Source organism: Rhamphochromis sp. 'chilingali' (genome assembly GCF_963969265.1).
Source record: "Rhamphochromis sp. 'chilingali' genome assembly, chromosome: 6".
Classification (NCBI taxonomy): Eukaryota; Metazoa; Chordata; class Actinopteri; order Cichliformes; family Cichlidae; genus Rhamphochromis; species Rhamphochromis sp. 'chilingali'.
This window is the reverse complement of record NC_137933.1, coordinates 3,638,670-3,651,428: the sequence shown is the minus strand read 5'-3', so window position 1 is coordinate 3,651,428 and position 12,759 is coordinate 3,638,670. Positions and strand designations below refer to the sequence as shown.

General features: G+C 41.6%; 2 protein-coding genes across 7 annotated transcripts; both read left to right on the top strand.

Annotated features, from left to right (window-relative positions):
* Positions 1–434: 434 nt before the first annotated feature.
* LOC308398179 (ras association domain-containing protein 7-like) lies at positions 435–8,415 on the top strand. Of its 6 annotated transcripts, none has more exons than XM_080884649.1 (6): positions 436–951; positions 4,113–4,217; positions 5,021–5,149; positions 5,400–6,041; positions 6,134–6,396; positions 7,510–8,415. In XM_080884649.1, exons 3-6 carry the CDS (start codon positions 5,047–5,049, stop codon positions 7,660–7,662), a joined length of 1,161 nt encoding a protein of 386 aa, XP_080740775.1. In that variant the 5' UTR covers positions 436–951; positions 4,113–4,217; positions 5,021–5,046; the 3' UTR covers positions 7,663–8,415. The 6 variants fall into 6 exon arrangements, with proteins under 6 accessions (XP_080740776.1, XP_080740775.1, XP_080740774.1 ...); XM_080884648.1 differs by having other exon boundaries at positions 4,056–4,217; XM_080884650.1 differs by lacking the exon at positions 4,113–4,217 and having other exon boundaries at positions 435–951; positions 6,134–6,390.
* A 1,683-nt stretch (positions 8,416–10,098) lies between these two features.
* rdh14a (retinol dehydrogenase 14a) lies at positions 10,099–12,091 on the top strand. The gene is made up of 2 exons (XM_080884159.1): positions 10,099–10,459; positions 11,368–12,091. Exons 1-2 carry the CDS (start codon positions 10,217–10,219, stop codon positions 11,983–11,985), a joined length of 861 nt encoding a protein of 286 aa, XP_080740285.1. The 5' UTR covers positions 10,099–10,216; the 3' UTR covers positions 11,986–12,091.
* Positions 12,092–12,759: the final 668 nt, after the last annotated feature.

Sequence of the window (12,759 nt, the reverse complement as noted above, 5' to 3'; positions counted from 1 at the left end):
CCAAACTTGTAAATACCAACTGGTCTTAAATTCTCTAATATTTATTACTTTTTTCTCTCCTTTTCTCATTTTCATTGTTATTATTATCATTATTATTACAACTGCTAAATTCTGTTATTTTCTTCGTAATATAACTGCACTCTCTATATGCTCATGTAAGGCTGAGGAGCACGAGAAAATGCATTATGGATAAACGTGGCTACACTGTTTATCTGTACATGACAATAAAACTTGAAACACACTGAAACACAGAGTAGGAAACAGAGCAAAGGACAAAAGGAGAAAAGGAGAGACTAATACCTCGAAGTGGAATGTTGGAAATGTGCAGAAAGAACAAGTTGGTGGGAGGAGCCACTCCTCTCTGTTTTTATCTCCTATTTAGTTTGGGAGGAGCCCAGTTTCAGCGTCACAGTGACATCACTGCTTGGAGCCACAGGCTGGAGTAAAAGCACTGAAACTTTTTCTCTGCAACAGAGGATCACACCAGTGCAACTCAAAGCTGTGGGTTTAACATGACTTTGTTAAAATCAGGCAGATGCAGGCTGTAGAATTTAGGGAAAAAGTGAATAATGAGTAAGCACAGGTGGACCTGTCTGGTGGGAACTTGTAGTGGTGGTTTGAGGCATTTTCACGAAGGACTGAAAAGAAAAAGATAACAAGCTCAGAACAAAAGCCGGTGATTTCCTGCAGGATGATTGTGGCACAAAAAAATCCGCTACAGTAAATGCACTTTACTTCTTCCGAGTACTTTCACAGTGACATCACATTACACGCAGCACACCCAGAAGAGCTGCATTCCACAGCTGCACTCCTCTTTCTCCTCCTCCTCCTCCTCAGCTGAGTCCGTAGGTGTGTTTGAGTCACAGCCGTTCAGCTGCTCAGCAGGCCGACCACGAAACAGACTGACAGCCGCGGGACCTTCAGTGAAACAGAGAGAAACTGAAATAGAAGGTAAGTGTACAACATTTGTCTCTGCTTATCTCTCAGTTTTGAATTATTAAAAAGCATTACACATAAAGTGTTTTAGATTACCCATACAGAAATGACTAACAATGAAGTGAAACACAGATGAGAGACAAACTAACAGAAAAGCTCACTGAGCGGTTTGATGAGGAGAAAACTGCTGGGAATCATTTGGCATGTCCTTTATAGTGTGTAGCTCTCGACCCAAATTGAACACCTGTGGGAGATTTATAGTTAGACAGTGCTGTCCAGCACCACCATCAAAACAGCTAATGGGGTAATATCTGTGAAAGGACGATGTTCCATCATTTCAGCAGGATTACAGACTCGAGGAGAGTGCCAACAGGCTCTGAAATCATCACCTCACTCAGCTACTAAATGTTTTTCCTTTATTTAACTGTATCCGTGGATTAGAAATTGTTTTGCATAAAATGTCCTGTCATGTTTATCAAATCAAAGACAAAGCTGTGATTTGGTTAACTTAAGCAAAATAGCTTGAAAAGACCCCCAAAATAATCCTATATCAAGAACAAAATCTTCGGATGTGGACTAAAATTTAATGTCAATCATTACAAAAAAAGGTAAAAAGGTAACACAGAGGCTGATACTTTAGGCAAAAATTTATTTGTGACCCATCAAGACCCAACAGGTCTTATAAAAGTGAAAATCAGCATTTTCCACATAAAGAAAATCAGTTTCATGGTATTTTTAAGGGCGTGATAGCACCTACTGTTTTCTTAATGATGGTGACACTGAAACTGATGCTGGGCAGTGGAATTTAGTAAACAGAGACTGGAGTATGTGTGGGAGGAGTCTGACTCTTTCAGGAATGTCAACATGTTCTGCTTCATTCCTGCTCAGTGAGGCCGCGCGTCTTTCCCAGCAAACACATGACACAAACACAAACCTCCCCACACTTCAAACACCTGTTTGAAATGTAAGTATGCACATATGTTAAACTGCTCACTCTGAGGGTTCCCCTAAAATATGACAAGAATAGAGTCGTTTAAAAAAACTCTCCCTCTGGCTCCAGTATGGATTACACTTTAGTTTATCACACTTGTCTTAAGTAAGGAACTCAATTTTGTATCAATCACCAGTCATGTATATTTGCAACGTTACAGGAATCTTAGCCAGGAAAAACCCTCTAATGTTCACTGAATGTGCCGGGAAGCACCACTGTTGGCTGCAAGGCTGGTCTTTGTCTAATTAACTGACCTGTGACAGAATATCGGTGATGATGATGGATTAACAATCCTAAATCAGCCCATTTTCACCAAAAATATTTGTTGTCACTCCAGAAACCCCCTGAAGATTTTTCGGTCTCATTACAATCCCAACACAAAAGGCTTTACTGACATTAACTTTTTATGGATTTCCTGGCTGAACTGACACTAATGGCATGTAATGTTACAGTAATATGCAGTTCGTCAAGAACTGATGGAAACTAGATATTCCCACATCAGTCAAACAACAGCTTCTGTTGAGGTACAGCAACACACTACTTTGACAAACCACCCGAAAACCTCCCAGTACATCTTTTTACTCGGACCAGGAATGTCTAAGGAGCTTGGAAAGAAAAGCATCTGGACTTCTTTAAGTTTCCTTGAAGACGTTTCACCTCTCATCCAAGAAGCTTCTTCAGTTCTAAGAACAATTGGTGGAGAGTCCCAAAACCTTTGCTGATTGTGACCTACACCCGTTTTTTTTTTCATGTCTTGGCTCGTGTGATTGGGTAGAGGTTCAATAGGGGGTCCATTTCCCCCTTGGGGACACCCCAATAGGGCTTAAAATCTGGGACTCCTCACCAGTTGCTCTTAGACCTGAAGAAGCTTCTCGGATGAGAGGTGAAACGTCTTCAAAAAAGTCCAGACGTTTTTCTTTCTAAGCTTCTTAGACTTCTTAGACCTGGATGACTGAGAACCTTCACAGACATAGGAGCAGGAATATTAATCATTTGGTAGTTTGCCTGGATAGATCTCCAGTCCACTGCTGGGCTAACGCACAGAGACAGATGACCAGTCATAATTTAGATGTTTTTTTCTATACATAATTAAAAAACCATTGCACCTGTTTATACAAGGTCCCAGAATTTACATTGTGCATCAGATCAAAGACTGAGCTCTGAGTGTTTGCAGAGCAGTGTGGTAAACAAGTCTGGAACAGGCAGTCTTAAAAACATTGGCCGCCTAGACCAACTGGATAACCAAGCAAGTAGGATGGAGAGGTGAAAGAAAGGTTACAGAACAGTACGTCTTTGAGCAACCTGCATGGAGGAGGACTGACGCAAAAAGCTACGAGGCAAAAGATTCCCTGATCTGATTAGATAAAAACAAACAGTTTGAGTAGAATTCCATCAACTGTAACTGGGAGTAAGTTTACATACACACATCGTGGAGATAAATGTCATGGTAACTTTGGGCTTTTAATGATGTCTTTGAATTGTTCTCCAGGATTGTACAGCAAACAGAAAGCGCTGAGTGCACAAGTTTGATGTTTTTTTCTCCGATCCACAGAGGATTAGAGAAAATACAGTGTATACACTCAGCAGTGGGACAGCGTTGATCACCACTTGTATAATATCAACATGAAAGAGTGCATTTTTAACAATTACATTTCAAACGAGTTGCTTTCAGGAAAGAATCTGGGTAAGCTTACAGTGTCTGTGTAGATCTTATTGATGACGGATTTTTAAATGAATGATTTAAAATGTTAATATTCAGGTGGGTTCGGGGGTGGCTAGAGCACAGAGCTGGTCATCTGCTAATCGAAAGGTGGTTGGTTGTTGCTCCTGCATGGGTTAGAGCAAGATACTCAGGTCGAGTAGAAAAAGTGCTATATACGAACACATCCATTTACCAGGTGATAGGAAGTGAAAGCAACATGTGTTCTAATGGTCTGTATTTCCTACATTTGTCTTAGAGCATAAGAGGAATGTCTCATTAGGGTGTAAACTGGCCTTTTCAGTGTCAGTGGAAATACAGAGAATTATTTGCTATATAAGTCAGATACCTTTAAACAGGCTACTCTTCTTCTGGCTGCTCTTCTACAAAGCCTTTGTTGTTGTTATTGTTCTTGCAAAAAAATTGCAGAGTGTGTGAGAAAACCCGAGTGCTGGTATCAGTTTGTCCATGTGAAATTGGTTCCAGCTCCCAGCCAAGATTTCAGGAGGAACAGTCGTCCTGTTTCTCCTCCTGCAGCCCGCTGACACAAACCTGCCTGCCCACTCTCCACAGACTCCTGCACTCGTACTGGTAATAATAAGTAATTTTACAACTTTAAATAAAACCATAAGAAAATAAATATGTAACAATGAATATTAATCTGTCTTAAGCCACTTGTATGTTATTTCATATACTTCAAAAAGTAGTGTTTTAATTGTCCATCAGAGAGAAAAATAGATCTTGCCTACAATTATTTTATTAAATCCCAACATTTCAGTCAAACAGACCTTCAGCAGGTACAAAAACAAAGCACCAAACACATACAACATGTTGTATACATGAATAGATACATACAAATAAATTTGTGCTCTAAAGATTATAGGAGAAGGCAGATTTGCTATTTTTATTGGTTACATATGTTCCTTATAAAATATAAATAGAACTACAATTAGATTAGTGTAACTGCAATTTAACAAATATATAGTGCAAAAATATATTTATACATAAAAATATAGAAAAATATTGCAATATTTTGAATAGGCAGTTAAGCAGGTGGATGGATGGGAGCATGCCTGATGGATTAATCATTCTGCTGGAAGTATCTTTATGAACAGTTTTGAATGTAGAACACAATGTAGAAAATTGTTCTGTTGATATTTGTACTTATTAGACTCTAAGCACAATAAAACACAAACTCAGTGTTTGCAACTTTGCCTTATGAGCAGATGTAGCAAATAAAGGTCAAAGCTACCGTATGTATTTCTGACAGCAGACTTATACATTTAATCTTTGTGGAAGCCTGACATTACTGCCAAACTGCAACTGTTTATTTTTATAATGTATTGACTGTTTATTGGTGTAGTTTACAGATGTGTTTATGTGTCACCCTGTAGGTAAAAGTTGGTGTTGCGTGTGAACAATGGAGCTGAAGGTGTGGGTGGAGGGTGTGGTCAGAGTTGTTAGTGGCCTATCACTAAACACTTCCTGTCAGGATGTCGTCATAGCTCTCGCACAAGCAATCGGTAAGTCTCTCAGTCTGACTAACAATGAAAATTCTCATTTTACGCTCACCGAATTACTTTGTTATCAGAATGGTGTTAGTTTGGTGTTTGCAGTTGTGAACACCAAACTACAAACATTACATACAGACATTTTAGGAGGACTAAAAAATGTAAATTACACTCTGCACCACATTCAGCTGATATTTGCATTTCATGTTATTAGCAATATGTTGATCAGTTAAAAACTAAGCCTTTATGTATCCCTGCTCAGGTCAGACAGGTCGTTACATTCTCATTTTGAAGTTACGAGGGAATGAGAGACACTTGGTTGCTGATGATTGTCCACTGCAGCACCTGGCTCAGCTGGGACAGTTGGCCACAGAGGTCCAGTTCGTTCTGCGGAGGACCGGCCCGAGCCTCAGCGAGGGTCCAGACACCCCCGCCAACGAGAGACGTCTTCCACTTTCCAGACCCTCAGAACCAGAGCCCCTCAAATGCAGAGAGCCACAAAAGGCTCTGACATTTAGTCTGGGTCCCTCAACACTTCCCAAAAGGAATAAACCAAAGAAGGACTGGTCTCGATCTCCCAGATCCTCACCAGAACTGAGGGCCTCACCGGTATCTTTCCTAGACCCTGTGAACTCCATGAAGACAAATCCTTCTTACCCCAAAGACGAGGTGTTTAGGGATATTCTGCAGCAACAGAGAAGACTACAGGATCTGGAGATTCAGCTTCAAGATCTGGAAAGAGAGACTGAGTTATGGGAGCAGAAGTGGTCATCTCCTGAAGTAACTCTGGCTTTTGCTGAAGAACTGGAGGAACTGCAGTGGAGAGTGAGACAGAATGAGGTAGAGCTGATGCAGACGGAAGACTGGGAGAAAGCATTACAGGCAGAGATGGAAAGAGAACAAGGTATGTGCTCATATCTGTTTACATTCCCAACATTTTTGGTGCATTCCAGATTGCATTTCTAAAACAAAAACCATTAACACTGTTATCAACAGGTATGCACAGGCGCCTGGATCAGATTCATTCATCCATAAATGATCAAAGTTACGAAATCACTACACTCCAAACCCGTTCTGCACATCTAGAAGAGGACCTGCAAGTCAGAGTCCAAACGCAAAGTTCTCTGACAGCACAGCAAGATGAGTCCCTGAAGTCCCTGAAGCAGGAGCTCCACAACCGCCTGCAGCTAGGAGAAGAACTCGATGTAAGACTGGCTGAGTTACAGCAGGAGATGGAAACGGCTGAGGAAAGGGTAAAGGTATAATTCTTCAATCATTTCTACCTAAACTGAAGGGTTGATCTCACAAAAACTACTGTAAGACTTGTTTCAGCAGCACATCAGGGTTCATATTAGCTAGATCCATTATAGAGCTAATATGAGATGATGAAATGAAAGAAAAGTATGATACATAATGCTGCGTAAGCTGACATGAGAAAAATTGGCCACTGCACACTTGAAACTTTCCAGACACGCCCAACTGGCAAAAGACGCTGTAAATGGGAAAGTGCAGGCTAAAGCTGACAGACAGGTTTTTGTTGGTCTTTGCATTAATCCTCCGTCCTCCTGCTTTTTTCTGAATGCATGAATAATAGCCTGAAAAGGATCACACTTTTCCAATAATCCTCACCACACCCGGTAACAAGGTGAGATCAGACACACACAGAAACTGAAACAGTGGAAATGAGAGCACTGAAATAATACTTTTAAGCAGTAATTAACACATTTGCAAAGTAGTTGGTGTTAACCAAAAAACAAAAGGGTTAATCTGCAAATTCAATGTGGGCATGTGTTTATACACCACATTCCCTCTCTGACACAACTCTCCCAGGAATTTGTTTGTATGTTGGTCGAATGTATTAAGAAGTACTCTGTGGAGCCACTGATAACAAAAACTAAGGACTTTAATTAACTCAAATGAAGGAAAAGTCTTAATTGATCAGTATAATGTTAAGAAACTGACTGTTGAGCTGAAAGTTTTAGTTATTAAACCAGTGATGTTACTGCAGACTGTAAAAGTTGCATAAGAGCCATGTGGATTTTGGATGTTTGAGTTGATTCCAAACAGCGTTTTAGGAAAGAAGCTGGTGACGACTGTAGTGCCTGCTGAGGGCAGCAGGTCAAACAGGTCTTGGATAATGCTTCTGGCTCTGGGATGGTACTGAGCATTTGCAATGCCTTCCAGGGAGGGAGGAGGACAGGTCATCACTCCATTCTTTTGAAATGTGTCTCATTTGGTGCAAAGGTGTGACTAAAGATGCACTGCTGTATTTTTAGTAGCGGAGGCAACGATGCAGCCCTGAAGAACAGTAAGATATATCAGCTCGTGGATACAATGTTCTCCGGTAATATAATACCTGTTGTGTCTTCTAGGACAGACTGGAGATTATTGAGGAGCTGAACAAAGAGCTGAGGCAATGTAACTTGCAGCAGTTCATCCAGCAGACCGGTGTGACCTCACAGACGGAGCAGACAAACCTACCAGTCAACGATGTTTACCTTAATAACGCTGGCATTAGGGAGTAGAAACAGAGGGGGAGCTGTTCACTCCAGCGACTGCAACAAAATGAAGAAGAAGACGAGACATTACATCTTTTGTCTACAATACCATTTTATGTTTGTGCCATATTTAATGTAAATTTATTGCCACGATGTTGGATTTTATTAGGACTTTTATATGTTATTTATTTCCTGTTTTATTTTAAAAGTATTTCCTTCCACACCTGGTACCTCATCTCACTCCTTTCGATCTGCAACTCGTTCCCACCCTGAGTGTATTTTCAGTCAGTTTGTCACACATCATCACATCTCTCCAGCCAGGCCTTTGTTCCTGTCTTTGAGATTTGACTTTTATTAAAGCTCATTCTAATCAAAAATGTAACACTTAAGCTGTCACATGACTGCTGGAGTCAAATGTACCACATTTCCTCTAAAATGTGGTAGAAAAACACCTTATATATCCACCAATATAGCTGATATCTGACCCTGGTATTTCACTTTCATCTGCAGGACATAGACTGTAAGAAATACATGACCTCAAAAATGTCACTCGTATGCCTCTGTATGTGTAACTGCCAATATTTACACTCGTGGCTCCACAGTGTAAATATGTGGAGGAGACACAAGTCCCTCGGGCGTCCTGTCAGAAAGGCGTAAAAGTCTGCCAAGTCAAATATGTGGCGTGATTACTTGTGTATAAGGAAGGAGACATAAGTAGCTTTCTTTCTGACTGCCAGTGTCTGAAATAAAGCTGATACCACTGATTATAACTACTGTTTGTATTCAATCACATGACTCTAATTACGTTATTAATACGTGTTTCTTCATCATCTCGTGTCACTGTTTGCCTTTGCTCCACCAGAGGGCCCCAAAGGCTCATCCATGAACAGATCTTCAACCCCAACAGCCAAGGCTGCGCTCACTCGGAAAGCAAAGCACATGCATTTGTAATTAGTGTTCATACAGGAATGGATCATCACAGACTGTAGGAACTGCCACAGGCTATTACACAACTGTGCTCAGCCGAGCCTATAAATAAAAAGTATCCCCTTTCTTAAAGATTGCAGGGGTAGACCCTGAACAGGCCGTCAGTTAGATAGAATATGGGCAGTGATGAACTGAATGGCTCTTGCTGAGTATATAGTAGTTTACAAAATACTGGAAAGCACAAAAAATGTAACATTGACATCATTAGAAATATAAGATATTGCAACACTGATAACGACCCTTACCTTATATTAAGGTTAAATTAATGTAGGTATAGAAATTCAGGAAGAAATGTTGCACAGAGCACGAATTGAATTTTGGTGGAGCAGTTTAAGCAAGACTTGGTGTGAAGAACTTCTTAGGGAGAATATAAGTGTGGAGGTTTTTAACAAAAAGCTTGAAAAGGATACAGGCTGCAGAAAAAACAATTACAAGGAGGGGGGGCAGGGTTCAAAGGAGTGCTTGGTGGAATGAGCAGTGTAGCAAGGTAAGAGCAGACATAGTAAAAGCACCGCTGAATAGAAACAATTATTAATTACAAAAGAGCACAAGCTAAGCTTAAGAGGTATACTGTTCAAGTGGGGTTAGATTTTCTGTTTGGAGAACAATAGGAATCATCAGCCAAATAGTACACAGACAGGGGAGCACTTGGGATCTCCATAAGACCAATTTTATAAAAAAGAAAATGCAGACAACAAAAAACCATTAAGCAAAGGTGGAAGTTTGCAACGCTCACGTTCAAAGAATTATAAGCAGCCAGATCCAACAAATGTGGCAGAAGAAGGGATGTCAACGACACAAGAAGGGATCTATACAATATTCAAAAACATGTTTGTGATGGAACGCACAAATACAAGAAATAACATCTTTCATCTCAGAAAAAGCACACAAACAAACAGCTGTCCAACATGTAGTGTTGGGCCTGTGATCAGGAAAGAAGGCATTAATAGGAACTTTACAATAATAATAATAATAATAATAATAATAATAATAATAATAATAATAATAATGGATTGTATTTATATAGCGGTTTTCTAGACACTCAAAGCGCTTTACAATTCCACTATTCATTCACACACTGGTGGAGGCAAACCACAGTTGCAGCCACAGCTGCCCTGGGGCAGACTGAGAGAAGCGAGGCAGTCATATTGCACCATCGGCCCCTCTGGCCAACACCAGTAAGCGGTGGGGTGAAGTGTCTTGTCCAAGGACACAACGACCAGGACAGACAGAGCTGGGGATTGAACCGGCGACCTTCCTTGTTACTAGATAAATTAGCTTAAGACTCCTTTTACTTTCGTAGCCTTTCTTAGAAAGCTAATGTCACAGGATTATGAACAACTGATGATATCTGTGAGCACGACAGGTTTAATAAAGAAAGAATTTAAATGCTTGTTTTTCTTTCCTTCCTGTAGGCGCACGCCACACTCCAATCCAGTAGGTGGTGCTGACGCACCTTTTAGCTGGTTTGCCAACCGCAAAAATCCCCCCAAAAGAAGCCGTCATGTTGTTAGTTTGAGGCTTCTGCTGGTTTGGGGGATGCAGTGGTTGGTTAGTTGAACTCTGGAGTCCTGTACCAACTTAAATCCGCAGAATGATGAAGGGAAAGACGGTTATTGTGACCGGTGCTAACAGCGGGATAGGAAAGGCCACAGCAGCCGGCATTGTGAAGCTCCAGGGTCGTGTAATAATGGCCTGCCGAGACTTGGACAAGGCTGAGGAGGCAGCTCGGGACATCCAGCAAGGCACCGGTGCAGAAAGTACACAGCTGGTGGTCAAACAGCTGGACCTCGCTTCACTGACATCTGTACGCGCATTCTGTGAAGACATAATCAAGGTAGCGATATAGTTGTTTTTGTTACTTGTGTCATCGCCAGAGCCCCAAACCTGGGATTACACGCCACCCGCGTTTTATTTGACATGTACTAAATGGACAAAAGTGTTGGGCCATGTACACATAACACATAAACGAGCCTTTCTGACTTTCCATATAAAATCCCAAGACGTTAATATGGAGCTGCTCTACCCTTTGCAGCTCAAACAGCCTCCACTCTTCTGGAAAAGGCTTTCTTTAGGCTTTATCAAGGTTCTGTGTGGACCAGTCACGTTCATCCACACCAGTCATGCCTTTATAGACCTTGGGCGCTGGTGCAGACTCATGCTGGAACAGAAAGAGGCTACCAGCCAGTGGCCCTGAGAGGTCAAACCCACTGCAACTCAAGAAAACTCAACAGCAAAAACCCACAAAACACAACAGAAGTTGAATTAAAGAAATCTTATGGAACACAGTGGACCAGCTGTGGAAGTGAAAGAGTCCAAAACATGCAAAGGACTGAACTGAGACACGCTGAAAAGACTCAGATGGAGAAAACCTTCAGCATTGCTGAATATCCATACAGTGTGTCACCCGACTGGCTGGACAGTCCACAGTACTGGGTTACATACCACTGAATGCTTGTTAATTAACAATATTTATATTTCTTCCTGGTGGAAAAATATTTGGCAGGTGGCGGCATCCTAAAATTGGGAGCAGCTCTGCAGTGTGGGAATAAGTCACTGGTTTTCTAAGTATGTAGCGGCTGTCGTCTGAGCTGGTCCTGAATGAGCTCACCCACTCTTTGGAGGAAGCTCATTTATGCTGCAGTGTGCACATGCGCCACAGACCTGTTTTATATCTAGTGTGTTTCTAGTAGTAAAAGTAAACCGTGTACGAAATAATCTGTTCTCCTCTTTGCTGTTAAACAGGAGGAACCTCGGCTAGATGTGCTGATCAACAATGCCGGTATCTACCAGTGTCCTTACACCAGGACAGAGGATGGCTTTGAGATGCAGTTTGGAGTCAACCACCTGGGACATTTCCTGCTCACCCATTTGTTGCTGGACCTTCTGAAACGATCAGCTCCTAGCCGCATAGTGGTGGTCTCTTCCAAGCTCTATAAACACGGTTACATAAATTTCGAGGACCTAAGCAGCGAGAAGTCGTATGACAAAGCTTTTGCCTACAGTCGCAGCAAACTAGCCAACCTTTTGTTCACCTGTGAGCTTGCCCGTCGCCTGGAGGGCAGCGGAGTGACAGCGAATGCTGTAACGCCGGGCATAGTGAGGACTAATCTGGGGAGGCACGTTCACATCGCTGTGTTTGTTAGGCCGCTTTTTGACCTGCTGTCCCGAAGCTTGTTTAGGAGCCCCGAAGAAGGAGCTCAGACATCCGTCTATGTAGCTTCTAGCCCGGATGTTGACAATGTGCAAGGAAAGTGCTTTGCAGATTGTCAGCCTCAGGTTCTTTTGGACAAAGCCACGGATCAGGAACTGGCCGCTAAATTGTGGGACATTAGTGAAGTCATGGTGGGGATAATCACATGAGATCAGCGTGAATTTTGAGACTTAAAAATCAATTATCTAATAACCATTTATTAACCAAAGTCTTTCTAGAGAGCACAAAGTTAAACAGGGCAGAGCAAATCCAAAGCCATGTTTTCCAGAATTAAGACTTTTGTTTGTCCTAAGTGTCATATGTTCAAGTCTCATGGTACCATACTTTCCCAGTAGAGCACGTTGCTCTCAGACTGCTTTACTTGTGTCTCTTAGAAATGTCAAAAGTAGAACGGGAGCAGAGCGTTCGTGTCTGTGGAACCTGCTCCCAGTCTCGGAGCGGTTAAATTTTTAGTTAATGCTTGTAATGAGGGCTGCGGCAGAACCGTCCCTCAGTTTTGCTGATGTAGAGCTGAAAGTGAAACTGTGGGTTCAGGATTCTTTGGAACTTCCCATGAACTCAACATTTCTCATTTACGCTCCTCGTTGTTTTGCTCCTGATGTAAATGAATGTGGAACACATGCAGTAAACGTGCAGTAAAAATGTCATTAACCTGTTCAGGGATGTAAAGTCATTGTCATAATGTGATGCGGTTGTCTTCTCTCATAAAATTGAAGTGAATCGATATTGTTTCCTCTTGAAAATCATACTCTGGCACATGAAGTGGATTTTTACAGTAAGTTTTGTATTTAACTAGGAAGTGAAAGTCTTGGGCTGTTTTGCGACAGTCGGCCCTGCTGTAGCGTGTTTTTGATGGCAGGAGAAATGGGATTGGCTGGAGAAACCTGAGAAAGCACGAGGAGAACATCTAAACCACACACAGA